The 17396-nt window shown below is 38.2% G+C and overlaps 1 protein-coding gene and 1 long non-coding RNA gene across 2 annotated transcripts in view; both read right to left on the bottom strand.

The window, feature by feature from the left end:
• Positions 1-639: 639 nt before the first annotated feature.
• LOC115924500 lies at positions 640-6837 on the bottom strand. The gene is made up of 2 exons (XR_004064335.1): positions 6466-6837; positions 640-1474 (listed from the first exon to the last, which is right to left on the bottom strand). It is a non-coding gene; the product is annotated as an uncharacterized LOC115924500 (long non-coding RNA).
• An 8691-nt stretch (positions 6838-15528) lies between these two features.
• The window catches only part of LOC580762 (cytidine deaminase), a 46088-nt gene continuing 44220 nt past the window's right edge, over positions 15529-17396 (bottom strand). Inside the window, exons 4-5 of the mRNA XM_030986767.1 lie at positions 16835-16892; positions 15529-16162 (exon numbers count right to left, since the gene is read on the bottom strand). Of these exons, the coding sequence (XP_030842627.1) occupies positions 15932-16162; positions 16835-16892 (289 nt within the window). The 3' untranslated portion in view covers positions 15529-15931. The remainder of the gene's footprint in view (positions 16163-16834; positions 16893-17396) is intronic.

Genomic DNA, 17396 nt, shown 5'->3' with positions numbered 1-17396 from the left:
TCCTGGTAAATTATTAAATTAGTGAAATAAGTTGAGTCACTTGAGTGTCTTACCAAGATTCATGCTCTGAACCAAAGCCCGCATTGCCAATTTATCAAATCCTGGTCGATCCATTTTGTCCATATTCAACAATAGTCCACCTCAAACACAAAAACACAAAACACCTTCTGAACGCTCATCAGCCCGCTCGCTATACATGGACTTAAAAAACAACAATGCCGTTAATAACTTAAACAATACCGAAGTCCGCAAGTTAGTGCAAGATTTATCGACTTACCAAATGTGGCGAAGAGACCGTTGATATCAATCCCAAGTAGGTTTTGTTCCGTGTGACAGCCACTGTCATCCTCTCCAGTTTCCGCCATCCTAGCTCACGCTTCCTGCCGAACCTTCCTACGGTAAACCAAAAATGTTGCTCTAGCGTCGATAGGCCCACCGGGGAGCTGTGTAGGTGTCCATGTAACTGGAAGAAAAACTTCCTCCTTTAAAGAAAACTTCCTGTCCTAAGTGTTTGTGTTTTTAATCTCAGCCGTTTATGCGATAGTTCCAATTACAGCAGCTTCATAAAACCAGTAGTTCTTCCAACCAGTTTGCTATAAAAATGTCTCCTTTTTTCACAAAAATTGCAAATTCTTCCACTTTTTTTTCCTCCCCTCCGCTCAGTTAAAAGTCAAGAACCCTTTGGTCATTCAAGAGATATCATCCCATTACGGATGAATCATTTATCATAAATTGGGATGCTGTGATTCCTCAGAATAAATAATAACTGGTCAGTTTTTCTTTCCCCAGAAATTGCTCAACGGTATTTAGATTGGGACTGACCATTGACCCTCCTACTGGACGGGACCTCTCACGTTACTGAAATAGCATCTGATTCTGGACCCCCCTTTAGCGGTTTCACAAGTTTTTTATGTTCATAACAGGGCTTTGAGCTGGTTTTGCAAAGAACAACACTTTTTGTTCTGCATTTAAAACTTTTGTTCGGAACTGTGAACAAAATACCACCCTGTTTTTGTCTTGCAGCAATTTATCTGCATCCCCGTCATAACCTGAAGTCACTGGCTATACAAACTTTGGTTGCATGCATGCCTACTTTCCATCAATGAAACTTGTTAATGTTTGCAACTACTTATTTTTTAAACAATTATCTAAACTATTTTTTTTAGCAGTTTACAGCTTCATGTATTAGGTTCAATGCAGGTCACAAAAACATGCACAATAATGAGCAATATGTAGCAACACAAGGCCGTCATGCACATATTTTTCCAAGGCTAAAACTCACAAAAAATTACCATATAAAGATTGGTTGATGATTGTCAAGTATTCAGCAGCATAAAAGTGGTATAATCCAACAGGGAAGCTGTAGAGAGGGAGGTAGTACTACATGTAGGTAAGCCCTTGGCTTGGTAGAGGTGGTTTTAATTATCCAAATGACAGGAAATGCCGAGGCCTTTCACATATCCGCTGGTAGTTCCTGCAGCAACGAAAAAAGAAGTAAAATGTGACACCACAGCTAGATAAATTGATCATGAGCTATAGAGAACATGTACAGATTTATAAGCAGATAAGTTATTAAAGCTCAACGATAAAAGTTCCTGTACTAATCACTGTTCATTGACATTGAAATACAGTGTACACATACATGTACATTATCTTTGACCTCAATAGCTTGCAATATTTTTCTTAACCGATAAGGTAAGAGTACATACATGTATGTACATGTAAGTTATCATGAATCCATACATAGATAATAACAGAGGGCAATCAACAAAAAGCCTTATTCATGTACAGGTACTAGCATGCATAAAATCATCAACCCATGCATGGACTCACTAATTAACTCAGTATTCTATAGGCAAACATTAGATAAAGAAAATGTTTTAAAAGCATAAAAACCTGTCCACAAAATGCAGTTGGACTTCGCTTCCATACTCATTTGTGAGTATACAGGTGCAGTAAGAACAAAGTAATCTACTCAGAAGTCAGGATTATCTCCCTCTTAAGAGTACTTTTAAAACTTGCAATCCCTCTTTACCTGAGTAATATCTGAAAATTTATGCTCAATAAGTATCAACATGGCACCAAAAAAAACATTCAAAGCAAAATATACATTTAGCAATTGTCCCCCTTTAACTTTAGGGGATAGAAGGGAACCGTTCTGGCTCACAAGCCACTGACTCCTGAATTCTTTCATATTCATAGACTCTAACACAGGAGCAACCCAGATCTAGTAGACAACGGGTTTAATAACTCCCTACATGTACATTGTACATGTTAGCTTTAAAGATAAAGTTGAGTTCTGGTCATGTGATTGCATTGTGAAAGAAACGGTGTGGAATTTATCAGAAAAGGTTGATCATCTAGTATATAAGTATTCGTGTGTATTGCAAGGTTCTGGAATCATCAAAATGATAGGAAATTTGGCCAAATCTTGGCAAAGTTACAAGCACTGTACACAGAATGATGTATATGGGACTACACGAGCACATGGCGAAAAAACCTACCCCGATTTTTACGATGTTTCATGATTATTTAGAATATGAAGGCATTTGAAGAGCCATGCTTTTCAGGGAACATGTTTAATCTGATGTTCTTCCACCCTTGCATAATAACAATGATAACGCTCACAAATTATTTTTTACCTCTTCCCAGAACTCAACCTTCTCTTTAATAGCTCCCGTCTCAAGTTTATCTGTGCACTTGAACATTGAAACTATAACCTATGATCCTTGAGACAAACTTCTTTGATGACTGAACGTTTATTATTAATTTCAGGATGTAAAGCGTATTGAGGGATGTTTTATTGGACTTCGCACCACATAAAAAACAATAGTATGTACATGCATCTACATGTATGTCTGATCACTAAAATGAAGTTTTTCTTTGGTTGTCAAAAACATCATGTGCAGCTCTATCTCCCTGTTCTGAAACAATGGGATGATATATGAATAATAACCCTAACCAAACCTTGGCTTACCTATCTTGTGATCTGCCACTGAATATCTATCTTTGTGATTAACTCTTTTGCTTGAAGGCTCTTTCAAAACACAAAGGCAATTCATAATGTGAACATTTTGCTGGCTCTGATCAATTAGAGTCATGAGACAGAGCCATACTAGTTGTAAATCGATTAGGACAAGAAAGTGAAACCGACGTAGGCACAAATTAGCACAAAGTCAAATGAAAATCAATCAAGATAAATCCATATATGAAATTGAGTCTACAGTTGCCATGAACTGATGTTTGAATCTAAGTTCATGTTTAGTTCTATTAAACACGCTATGACAACAATTATTCTGATGTCAATATCCTACATTGAATAACTTTGTACTTTCCTAACTTTCCTAAAACATCAAGTTCTGCCGGTAACATTGCCTTCATAGACTTGTTCAGAGAAGTCATTGAAAGGTTATTTTGTTGGTGCTTTTGTTTAGAGGTTTACAGGAAAATCTTCCTTAGGGAAATTCCATGAATTGTAAGACATGACAAACAATTTAAAAATCAGTCTTTCTTCCATCTTTTATGACCAAGATGGTTAAAATTATAATGTCTCTATGTTTGTCTATTACATTTGAGTTGCTACTACAGCTCCAAGTAATGCTCAGATTGTTCGATTTTCAAACAAGTTAAAGACCTGTAATGCACAAGTTTTCTTTTAATGGGGCCAAAAGCACAAAATTCTTTTAAAAAATTTAACATTTCTAATCATAGCATTGCTCCTCAGTATGTGTATGTTTTTACAGACTTTGTAGACAGGGGCTAGTTTTGTCATATTGTCTTGGACATCCCATAGTAAAATATTGCATAGAATTCACTGTGTTTCCACTTACAGACAGTCTCAAGAAACTGGCAGCGGGCTAATAAATGTTCACTCTTGTAAATATTCAGAACTGTTCAATGATAAGCACCATTAAAACTAAACCAACAACAGCAATGGAACCTTCCCACAACAATAGTGAGTCAAAGGTGTAGAATTTGTACGGTACTTGTGATTCAAGGGGACCCAGTATTCACTGCCATAAAAACAGAGTCAAGTGCATGGTCATCGGTCATCGGTCATTCAGGCTTTTAATCCTGCATGGAATTCTGTTGGTGGGGAAAAGATCATGGGGTTTTAAGACACCTATTAGGGATTAGAATCTTGTAAATGATCTGGAAAAATCTTGAGAATGTATAGACCTGCATTCTCTATGCACAGCCAAATCGAAATTGTTTTGCAAGTTGACAAAACTTACAGATTTTGAAAGATATCTGCACTCAGTTACTTATCTTGACAGGGCAGATCATTTTTGAATAGTAATAACAAAAAAACATTACTTACATGTATAACACGCCTACCACCGAAGTCTCTTAGCGCTAATTGGTGAATTAATTGAACAACTTGACAATACTGTTAATGGCAAATAGTTAGTGCCACTTGTTAAGAGTCCAGACACACAACCACCATCTTGCTTGTTGCATAGGGAAAGGTCCATCTTAATAAAATCTTTGGTAGAGAATATACCAACTAGATCAAAAAAGTAAAAAAAATAGTGTACAATCTGAAATTGTATAACCTCATTAATTTTGTAAATGTTAATGAAAGCCACAACCTTTACATTCAGAAATCAGGGAGGTTTCTATCAACTGCATACAGCATAATAGGAACAATATATTTCAAAAAATCAGGGAGGCATTGAAATTTGTGTGGAGTGACATATCAAAAAAACAAATTATCAGGGAGGGTTGGCATCTCTGAGATATCATGCCAATAGCTAACCAGCTGGAAGAAGAAAATATAAATTCAAAATTTAATTTACCTTTTAAAGAATAAGCAATGACAAATATTCCAAAGGCCTACATGTGAAAACTAGTTATGCAAAATACCTTGACATGTTTAATACACAAATATATAGTTTGTTTCAGTATACTTACTTTAACTTTGTACCCCTACTGACCATATAAAAGAAAAGGAAGGGTATGTAAGAAGAGAGAGAGAGAGAAGAAAAAGAGAAGAAGAAGAAGAAGAAGAAGAAGAAGAAGAAGAAGAAGAAGAAGAAGAAGAAGAAGAAGAAGAAGAAGAAGAAGAAGAAGAAGAAGAAGAAGAAGAAGAAGAAGAAAGAGTATTTAAAAGTATATTCATCATACTAAAACAGGGCCCTATGAATTTCAATTATATGTTGTTCCTATGTTCATTATATGTTGAAGCAAGATTGTTCATGTAAATATAAACAATTATCCTATATGGACACAATAAAGAAATGAAATGAAATGAAATGAAATTACCACTAACTATCAGTTTTACTAGCACTGCTCTCGGGGGGGGGGGGGGGGGGGGGGGGGGTCAATAAAATACAATAGGTGTAATAGAGATTTAACAACAGACATTAGCTAAAAGCATGGCACAGATTGATCTATTCATAGATCACGCTCATAACGGGAGATTGCATTCTATGAGGGGTCAATAAATCTTCTTTTGTTAGAGCCCACATACAATGGCTAGCTTACACAAGGCCTACACTAATACTAGTTACAGATGGAGAATAGTATAGGCCTACTATGAATATTGCAAGGTGTTTGAAGTTTGAACATGACTTTATGATGTAAGCAAAGTCCATGGTGTTAATATAATTGTGTGATGTACGCAGATCAGAAATGATGGATAAATTAGACAAGGGCTTTTATAATGTGTGATCGGGGCTTCTTTCTCTGCAAAGTGGTTGTGTTTTTTTCCGTTTTTTTTTTCTTCCAGTTTCTGTTTAATTTGTCTGTTGATTTGACTGTCTGCCATCATATCTTTTCTCTTTGCTTATTTTTCAAAAAAATTATTTACTTGATTTTGATGGTAGGCTCCCATTTTCATTTTTTGTCTCTTTTATCTCAATTGTGAGGGAGGGATAGGAAAATTGCTCATATGAATTAAACTGTTAAAAAACACTTTGTTTATAACTGTTGTAACTTAAGACTATGAGAACCAAATTGTCCCTTCATGGGAATGACATTTTTCAGTTAATAATATCATAGTATAGAATATCACACCATCTGGAACAATGCAATTTCTTTTTTTACAGTTTTTACTTACAGTATAATCTAGATCTAAATCATAATAATATAAAATAATAAATAAATGATCAATCAATCAATCAATTATTAAATGAATAATAATGATAAATATAAGCCATTATTAAGTCTCCTCCAAAATGCAAGATATACAACAATAACAATAGCCTACATTCAATAATAGTTCATCTTATTCACTAACAAAGTAACATACAGAATTTACAGCTCTGCTCAACAAGCGGATATATAGCTCCTACGGCCAGTTACACCTGGCTGGCCCCCAAGACTCGGCTGAGGTGAAAACAATGCCACCGTTCATCTCCGAAGGCCGTACGAACCCCCTGGTTTCTTCCCGGGTTTCTTCTCAGGCAGCTAAATAAATGTTTCAGTATACCGAAGTCCCGAAGGAAAAGTATTACAACTTACCTTGTGTGTGTTCAATCACTCGTTCATTTCAAGTCCAAGACTAAATACAGTTTTTCCTTGATTCCAAAACTTTTCGAAAGTCAACTCAAAATCTCAAGAGAGAAGATGACAGAGAACTATTCGGCAACACATGTTTGAAATTATACAGCCCGCAAAGTTCAATGACCTCCGAGCGATCAGCTGTTCGTCGAGATTCGTCTCATTTCAGACTGGCGGAATTGGGACTATAGTTTCTCGAAACCATCATAAAGTCTACATTTTGTGTTGTTTCATTTTTGCCCTAGATTTAAAAGATGTGGTTCGAAACCAAGTCAGTGCGCTCATGCCCTTTGGTAAGGCATTAATCCTCATTTCCAAGTCGCTTATTCATAGTAGGTAAAAACAATCATGACCATCAATCAGGGGGGCGAATCAAGCGCGTAGCCAGGATTTCATTTAAGGGGGGGGGCGGTAGTGAGCACGCGAAGCGTGCGAATCCGCGCTCCCTAGGGGAGGGGTGGGTGCAGGGAAGGGGGAGTTCCCCCCCCCCCCCCCCCCCCCCCCCCCACTGCGCGAAGCGCGGAAGCTTTGAAAAAAGACGATTCGTTGTACCTTTCTCGACTCATAATCCTTGTCTGAATTCAGTCCACCCCTCCTGCGCAAAAAAAAGCAGAATTGACAAAAGACTTAACTCCGTTTCGTTGACAATCAGCCATGCATGAAGTCTTTCGTATACGGCTGATTGTCAACGAAACGGAGTTAAGTCTTTTGTTAATTTCGTTTGTTGATACGGCAGTTAGCCATAAAAACGAATTCGTTTAATCAAATTATGGAAATGCAAGCACTACTTTAAACAAACAGAACTTTGTTATTCCTAGATCATTTTTCCTGAATGAGGTGTCATATGAAAGGGCAGAAACTCAACTTTCTAGAAATGGGATTTTCTCTTTGAAATTCAGATACCGCCCGCCAAACGACTTTTCGGTTCCCTCTCTTCACATTGACTTTAATCACTCATGCGTGAAATATGCATCATAATGAATTGCATCAAATGAAAGAGGAGGATCTAAGCTTTCCAAATATGTGTCATTTATCAATTATAATTGTGATTAAGTTATGATAAAACATCGATAATTCTCGGTTTCGTTTTATCTGGGACGCACTGTATAGAAGACTAACTTAGAGGGAGACTTGGGGTGGTTGAGGGGCTTTCTTGCATTCATTTTCTACACGTGTCTCACAAATTTGTTTTGGGGAGCTTGAGCCCCCAGGCCCCCTCTAGGACCGCTACTGGCCTCAATTACAAACAATTATTAAGGTCGCAAATTATTCGATTGATTTTCCCCAAAGGTCCAATATGCATGTCCCTAATCAGGGATGTTACCCCCCCCCCCCCCTACTCCCGCGCTAATGCCCCTAAAGAGTCCATGTATATATTTATCATTTCTTTGTATCCCCATCATGGTTCATGACATTTTATGTCACTACTTTCATTTCACCTGTATTTCGTTAATATGTACATGTGTACCCTCTTCATTTATGTCTGTGTACTGTAAAAAGTCAATAAAAAACATCATGGGGTCATGTAGGGGCAAAAAACCCATGTAGCTATGCCACTGGTACCATGGTAACAAAGATTCTTATCTCTTTTTCCTTCCTGTTTCCTCAATTAATCTACGATGGACAATGACAAAAATGTAATATTCTTGTTTATACAAATGTAAAAACGTTGAGAGACTTGTTTAAATGTCAGATTATTCAACGGAAAGCGGCATCAATTGAAAAGAATCTAACATCAAATGTTTTAGATATTCAAAAAATCCTTTTTATGACAAAAAAAAGAGAAATAATGCAAAATTATCTGAAGTAAACCCACTAGAAATCCTTGACAAGAGGTTCATATTTTAGATTTCATATTTCCTGCTTTGGAGCATGCAGGATTTTCGCAAATTCCACAAAATACTTGTTAACCATAAGTATCATTCAGAAATCTGCAACTTTTTGAAATATCTCTGACGTACCCGGCTTTTTCTGTCAAAGCTCTGTAAGCAGAGACTCTCATTTGACAATTCCTAAATCCTTGAGCTTAGATCATAGTCTCATTTCGCTGACAGTTTCATCAGGCCCGTATCCAAGGGGGAGAGGGGGTGCCCCCCCCCCAAAAAAAAAAAAAATTTCAAGATCGGTTGAAATTTGTTAGACCCCTCCCCAGGACGTCGATCAATTGCATGCATGTGCCCCCCCCCCCCCTCAAACATCAACCTCTGGCTACGGGCCTGAGTATTATGGCACAACGACTGACAAGGGTGTGTGCCTACAAACTTGTCGTGAATCTTTCACAACTTCAGCCTGGATGACCCCTCCGGCGTCCTGAAACAGGGGCCACCGGCCATTCTTAATTAACAATTAAAAATGCTGAATTTTCATGCTTTATTACTTCTCATAATGGTCCCCTGCCCCTAGATCTGCCTGTGATTATGTGTGTATGTATTTGCAGAGGCGCCCCCACACTTTTCAGGTACCCCCAAAGTGCCCCTTTTTACATAGGACAAGTGCCCCTTGTCCTATGTAAGAAATGCCCCTTCCCCTTCTGATAAGTGCCCCTTTTCCTTGCGATAAGTGCATCCCCCCATTTTTTCCATAAGATCCCCTTCACTTTCTCATGATTGCCCCTTTTCACCACTGATAAGTGTCCCTTTTCTATTCTCATAAGTGCCTTTTTTCATCTCTGGTAAGTGCCCCGTTTTCAGGTACGAGAAGTACCCCTTATCGCCTCTGATAAGTGCCTCCTTCACCTCTGAAAATTGCCCCTATTTAAATCTGACAGGTTTCCTTTGTAATTGTCCCCTTCCCCTTCTGATGAGTGCTCCTTTTATTTTGATTCATGCCACTTTTCCTTCTCAAAAATGCCCCACTTTCACCCCATTAATCGTCACTTTCAAAATCTGACAGATGCCCTTTTCCCTTTATAATACCGGTTGTGGCGTGCGCCTGTAATCCAGCTAAAAAGTGGAAGTTACAAACTGATTCAGCCGAGGACGCAGGTTCGAAACTGAGTCACGTCTTTCGAATGGTGACGTTTAAAGGTCGGTCCCCAGACGTAAATAATCATATCTGATTGATACACGTCTGTAAAAACCCAATACACACACACACCTTTCAATTATCATAAGTGCCCCTTTTCATCTCTGGTTAATGGCTCTTTTTAGGTGGCTGTGCCAGAAATTCCTCTTTTCACCACTGATATGTTTGCCCTTTTTGATGTTGTTGACACGTGCCCCTTTTCCTTTTTTAATAAGTGCACTTTTTTCTTCTGATAAGTGCCTTTTCCCTTTGTAAAAAGAACCCTCTTCCTTTTCTCCTTAATGCAATTTTTCACCTCTCATAACTGCCCCTTTTATTTTGACACATGCCCCTTTTCCTTACTACCAGTAGCGTACGCAGGATTTTTTTCAAGGGGGGGGGGTTAACATTTTTTAATCGGGCCGAAAATGTTGCAACGACTCAGCCAGCCGCTGAATAAGCCGGGGGGGGGGGGGGGGGGGGGGGGGGGGGTAAGAGGACATTTTTTTTTTTTTTTTTGGTCTCGAAATTTGAAAATTTGACATTTTGCTCTGTTAGGGGGGGGGGGGTAAGGTCACCTTCTTTAGGTCAGTCATTGGCATAATTTTTCTTTTTTAATTAAAAAAAAGGGGGGTTTATTCCAAAATACATACATAAACAAAAACTGAAGGGGGGGGGGGGGTTAACCCCCAAACCCTTCCCCCCTGCGTATGCACCTGCTTACTACGAAGTACCATATTTCCTTCTGATAAGTGCCCCAATCCTTCTTTACATCATTTTACATCTGATAAATGCCCCTACTAAAATCTGATAGGCGCCCTTTTCCTTTAACAGATTGCCCATTTCTGACAAGTGCGTTTTTTCATCTCTGTTGAGTGTCCCTTTTCAGATGTAATTAGAAGTGCACCATTTTCACCTATGATAATTGCCCTTTTTTTTTTTTTTTTTTACTTTGACACGTGCACCCTTTCCCTTCAGATAAGCTCCTACTTTTCCTTTCTCCATAACATGCACCCCAAATTGAAAGCGACTTGGAGCCCCTCTCCCTTTCTTTAATTTTTCATAGAAGCTGGTTACATTAATAGATTTTATTATTATGTTACTTATAAAGGAACTTTCAGTCTTTCTTCATTAGACTTTGCTTAAAACTCACCAGGGTTTTTTTTTTAAATCCTCTTTATAAGATTTTTTTTCACACTGTGACCTATAAAATCTGAACATGTTTGCACGGACACTTCGCTCGGTCGAAAATTAATAATCTGCCCATCACACCCAACTGCAAAGTATGTTGCTTGAGCAATATCTTGCACCACGTAAAGAGAGAAACAATTATTGTCGTCATCTCTGGTAGTGTGATCACAATCATGATGATGTAGGGGTATGTACTAATGTTTATTTAACTTTAAGGTTTCCCTATGTAGGTGCCCATTTTTCCAGAAAGTGCCCTTTTTGTTGGTGCCCCCCTTCCACTTTGGAAGACGCTCCGTCGCCACTGTGTATTTGACATTGCAAAAATTGTGCCAATCTCAAAACTGCTCAAACTTAGCATCATGAACTGCAGGGAGCTTGAGAATTAGGGGGTACAACCCATTCAAAATGTTGTCAAATTTTGATTTTTGGCAGCATGTCCACAGATCCCCGAATTGATGGCGCTTTAATTTAAAGAAATACAACTCCTTGATGAAAAAATATATGAAACTCTGTCTGCAGATTAGAAAATCTTAGGACCAGTCTTTCACTCTTTGTTTGGTTTCATATTCCTTCAAATCCTACTATTTTCGTTGCAGCTTGCAGACTACTACACAATATTTACTTGTTACAACCTGAAGACCTGAAAAAATGTCATCGGCACTAGATACATTTGCGAGAGCCCTAAAGAGGGCGCAAACACTTTTCACAAGGGAGATAGTTGAGTCTTCTTTGATTGTGTTATGACAGGAATCCGAGGACAAAACCTAGGTTATTCTGGCGTAGCTTCGCGGCTAGCCCCCTTGAATGGCATGACAGGAGGAGGAAGGGGAGGGGAAGGAGAAGGAGAAGGAGGAGGAGAAGAAGAAAAATAGTAAGAAGAAGAAGAAAGAGAAGAAGAAGAAGAAAGAGAAGGAGAAGAAGGAGAGAGAAGAATGGGAAGAAGAAGAAGAAGATGAAGAAGAAGGAGGAGAAGAAAGAGAAGAAGGAGACGAAGAAGCAGACAAGACAAAGAAAAAGAAGAATAAGAGGAGAAGATGAAGAAAAGTAAATTGGAAAAAAGAAGATAGAGAAGAAATGAAAAAACCAACAAATAAACTGAAAAGAGAAAATAAAAGGTGATAAAAAATAATATGAACCCTTACTTTGACTCTTCCCTACTTGGTCACCTTGCCTTTTCATGGATCTAATGAGATGAATGCTCCTCCCCCTTCCAATGTTTAAAGCCACCTCAATGACTCAAGCTACACTATTCACATTATCCATGAAACCACCAAGCTCTCTCTCTCTCTCTCTCTCTCTCTCTCTTGCTGTATCTACTGTCTCTCTCTCTCTCTCTCTCTTGCTGTATCAACTGTCTCTCTCTCTCTCTCTCTCTTGCTGTATCTACTGTCTCTCTCTCTCTCTCTCTCTTGCTGTATCTACTGTCTCTCTCTCTCTCTCTCTCTCTCTCTCTTGCTGTATCTACTGTCTCTCTCTCTCTCTCTTGATGTATCTACTGTCTCTCTCTCTCTCTCTTGCTGTATCTACTGTCTCTCTCTCTCTCTCTCTCTCTCTTGCTGTATCTACTGTCTCTCTCTCTCTCTCTTGCTGTATCTACTGTCTCTCTCTCTCTCTCTCTCTCTCTTGCTGCATCTACTGTCTCTCTCTCTCTGTTGCTGTATCTACTGTCTCTCTCTCTCTCTCTCTTGCTGTATCTACTGTCTCTCTCTCTCTCTCTCTCTCTCTCTCTCTCTCTCTTGCTGTATCTACTGTCTCTCTCTCTCTCATACTATCTCATATTTTCCTTCACAATTTACCATCTTCTTTATGTCTCTCGCTTCCTTCCCTCTCCCCCTCCCCTTTTCATTTTTTTAAAAAAATCCTTTATTAAATTCTGAACCATATTTTGTTGATAACACATTGTGAATTTTGATAATACTGTGTACCTACATGAATGAAAAACCAAGAAAACTTTTAGATAATTTAAACATTTCAAAAACTTTAGGAAGCACTTCCATTCCCATTTTACACCCGCATAATACACTCTGACAAATAAGATACACTTTTTACGAACCAAGAGAATTTAAAGACATAACGCCATTTATTAATGCTTTAATGGTTTGAATACATCATCGCATTCCCGATGAAACCAGTACTTGTGTTGTTGAAAACAAGATACTGCTCTACAAAATTATTTTCCACAACAAAATACAGCCTAGAGGTTCTAGCCATAACAATAAATATAGCACTGCAAGCAATCTAACACGTAAGAAAATAATTAATACATTTACCAAACAAACATGTTGAAATTTTTCCCCTGCTAATGAATTTTCATTAAAATATAGTAGTAGGAAAAAAAATTGAAAGGTAAAATATTCATCTTATAGAATTGGAAGACAGTCATGGCATGGCATGATGGCATGCAGACTAATAAAACATGGAAATAAGAAAAATTGTTTTCTTGGTTATCAAGCACGTCATAAAACTCCTGATTGATTTTCAGCATTAAAAAGCTGCATTTTAGTAAAGCTACACAATAACTTGTAAAATTATGCAGCTATACAAGAAAAATGTACACCGTAAATCTGCCATCGATTTCAGATAAATTTGCTAGCAAGTAGCTGATTGATTATTTCAGTCAAAGTCAATATGATAGATAATAAATCAACAAGTAAAAAGAGAGAATACTTTCTTATGTAAACATGCTCATATATTAAGGAACATTGATGAAACAAAGTTTAAAACTTTAAATTTCCTTTTTTTCTAAATACACCGTTTCAAAGTTATAAACTACACTCCACATAGCAGTCACTGATTAGTGAAAACACTTTCAGCCAAATAATAATATACGCTTACCCTGGCTAGATGTCTAATGATTTTTTGCAGCACGTAAGCAATTTATTTTAAGCACGATTACAACAAAATCAGCCATATTGTAATTTTGCAAATGAACTGTTAAAAATATGGAAACGTCCATTTGACCTAAGGGTCATAAGGTCAAAGGCCAAAGGATATAGTCCGGTGGATTGTCTGACATTAAGGATTAAAGCTCACTCTACACTTTACAATCCTTTTGCAATCACATTTTCAGAGAAATCGCAGTTGCATTGGGTATGGAAATTTACACAAAAAGTGTTGTCAATTAATGCCTTTCCAGTCGGCGTAAAAGCCAAATCAGCTTTAGATTGTAGACGATTGCACAAGTGAAATCACATCACTACTGTTCTGAGCCAACAATAGTTTTCCTTCTTAAAGGAACTTTGCTGCCCCCCCCCCTATCATTGTTATTTTTGTATATTCATACAAGTATTCCGAAACCTCGACTATCAACTTATACACGTTTGAATTCCAAAACAGTAATAAATTACATAGGATCGAATGCTCACAAGACCAACACTTCACTTAACATTAGGTTCTAGTCTCTTTGACATTTGGTCCGATGAATCTTTGATCTTGCAATTCTAATTCACACAATGGATACACAACTATCGAAACAGTCCATTTGCCATCATGAACATGGATCAAGTGTACATTGTACTGTATGAATCACATATATTGCAAAATAAAGTTCGAGGTTCTGGAGAGATGGATATAGAAAATATACGTAGGAAGACATTTTCACCGTTCCCTCCTTTAAAATAACCGGTAATTTTTCCATGTCACAAAAAATAAAGTGCTATTACATATATGTTCAGTTATAATACATTCTACATTTGTTCTGATTGTACTTTGCACCGATTTCTAACTTCCTGAGCTTCCTGGAATGATATATTTCAAATGAGAAGACTGGAATGATAGAAATGGAAATAACGAGTGATTTTTGCAAAATGTCTGTCACCATCTTTGAGTAACAAGACTTTCTTATAATTGATGTTTGAGAATATACAGTACTCCCTTTAGGTAATCAACAGATATTCAATCACAAAACTGAACTAACAATTTGTTTGAAGAGCCACAAAGGCGTCAAATCCACATGATCTGACACAAAACTAATGCTCTTCCGGCTCTCAAATAATTCTATACCAGACTCGCAAGTCCTCCCAGTTACGAGATCACCGCTCTTCCACCGAGCGAGCGACTCCCCGCCTTTTGAAAACGGAGTAGTAGAATATGTTGTGTGATCAAGGTAGAAAATAAAACTTGCTGAATACACATGGAAAAATAATGAATAACAAGATTCTAGTGTCTTTGGTAAGGCACTTTAACTACAAGAAAAAAAAGTGCACATCATGTGAAAGAAAAGACTCATGCTGAATTTTTACGTGCAAATAAATGGTAACTGCTTGCAACAAAGGTCCTGTGTGTATTCACCGAGCTCTGTGTTATAAAGTACATAAATGTGAAGCGTACGTATTACACTTTAATTCATCGTAAAAACGCTGTGGTTTTGCGATGACATATCTGAACGAGCCACAAGGAATGCACAAAACCCTCTTTCTTACACTGAAACCTGTATACAAAGATTACCCATAGGAGACAAGACATGCAGTCTTCATAAGCAAGTGGTCTTTATGTACAGGTTGCAATGAGAAACACTGTTCAAGGGATACATAATTTATAAAAAAATAATATACAGGTGATTGCTCTAGAAGTAAGTTTCATTTTACAGACATACGTTTGTGTGCATGGGCATGTTTCACTGAGCCGGAATGCTAGTGTCTCCTGGATAGTATCCAAGAGGTTGGGTGGTCACGAACTTCTCTCTGTCTAAAGGAAGTTCAGAATCCGCCATTAAAGGCCCACTGCACTACTTATAGCTACTTGCTCCCTCTATATAGCAAACAATACCTAATCGGTACCTGTTGGTCCCCCATGATCCTCTTTTTCTTATGTTAACGGAGAGCTGATTTCATGAGATAACCACCTGTCAGTGACCTTGCAGGGAGGTCTAATCTCCCCTGCCTAAACTAGTACAGATGGGCTTTAAGAGGTTGGGTGGTCCGAACTTTTCTCTGTCTAAAGAAATTCCAGAATCCTTGCCATTAAACCTTGAAACCTGAATACAAAGACCAAGATCGATGCATGGTCTTTAAAGACAGACGGTCTTTCTACACAGGTGGTTGCTAAGGGCAGGTTTATGAAAGCAGGTCATGGACTTCTCTCGTCTTAAGAAATTCCAGTATCTATCATTAAACCTTGAAACCTGAATACAAGGACCAAGATGCATGGTCTCTAAAGACAGGCAGTCTTTCTACACAGGTGGTTGCTAAAGCAGGTTTCCTTAGGCATTTATGAACATGTGTGTGGGGGCTCTTCATTGAGCTGGTATAGCAGTGTCTCCTTTGTGTTTTTTGTGAGCTTTGGCATCGCCGGTACCATCCACCATTTTGTTGTCGTTGAGGTCACCATCCACTTTTGGTACCTCTCCGGATTTTAACATGCGGAGCTCCTCGGGGCCGAAGGGGTAACAGAGGATGTCCCTGGGAGTTTTCTTTATGTAGGTGAGGTCAGGTCGGGTCATGTAGACGTCCATGTCCGAGCCAAACTGGGAGAGAGCAAGAGAGAGAGAAAGAGAGAAAGAGAGATAAAGAGGGAGAGAGGGAGAGAAAGAGAAAGAAAGAGAGAGAAAGAGAGAGAAATGGAGAGAGAAAGAGAGAGAAATGGAGAGAGAAAGAGAGAGAAATGGAGAGAGAAAGAGAGAGAGAGTCAAGGAAAAAACGAGACACACATTGGTACAGGAATTTCGTGATATATGTGAAAGGACTTCATAAGAACATTTACCGGTACTAATATATTGATTTACAAGAAAATTTACTAAATGGATAATGTCCGAGCCAAACTGGGAGATAGAGCACCAAAGTAAATTTTGGTTCATACTGTATATTCATACTGTATATGGCGCAGTATAGGTCAACTACTGCAAAAAATCCCCCGTTAAAAAAATCCATGTAAATGAATGGCAAATGCGTGCAACAAAGCATTGAGCTCTGTGTTATACATGTATGTAAGATACAGAAATGGGAAGTGTATTACACTTTATATCATCGTTTTTTTTAAACGGGGTGGTTTTGCCGCGTCATACTGTACAGGTACTGCTGGATTTAAAAAGGAGCGGCAAAACCAGCCTAAGCCACCCTTAGATACTTAGTCAAAGCTCAAAACATGTCAAATAGTATCTTTAAAACATTGATGAAACTCAAAGAAATTATTATCATACCTCATACATGATCTGTCTACAGGCTCCACATGGCGTCGAGTAGAGCTTCTCAACATCCCTACAAAGAAAAGAAAAAAGGAGAATGTGATTATCTGTTGCTATTGAAGAGGTTGTATGGTCTAGTGGTCATATGGATCACATGGTTTGCAGTTCAAACCCCGCTGCAGCCCCAATGTCCTTTGGCAAGACATTAATCTCCATTTGTCTCTCTCCACCCAGGTGTTGAATGGGTACCTGATAGGATGCAAAAATTATTGTGGTTGGATGCCCACCTTGAATATGTTTTTTTTTTTCTTAAAAGTTTGTGAAGCCAACCACATTGACCCGACGCAAAGGCCCAATGGAACGAAGTAAGCCACTTGCAAGTTGCAGCAATCTTTGAGAGAGAAAAATACACTGCCAGAAGATTTTGTGATTTTCAAATAAAAGGATGCAAGGTTCATCTCCCTTTTTTAGGAGAACAGTATTGCATGGGTTAAGTAAGGGGATTAAAGTCGACATAAATCTAAATACAGATATTGTACCATTAATCCTTTGAGGAAGAAGGGGGGGGGGGGTAGCA

The sequence above is a fragment of the Strongylocentrotus purpuratus genome, unplaced genomic scaffold (genome assembly GCF_000002235.5).
Source record: "Strongylocentrotus purpuratus isolate Spur 01 unplaced genomic scaffold, Spur_5.0 spur5_scaffold_16, whole genome shotgun sequence".
Taxonomy (NCBI): Eukaryota; Metazoa; Echinodermata; class Echinoidea; order Camarodonta; family Strongylocentrotidae; genus Strongylocentrotus; species Strongylocentrotus purpuratus.
This window is presented reverse-complemented; position numbering and strand designations above follow the sequence as displayed.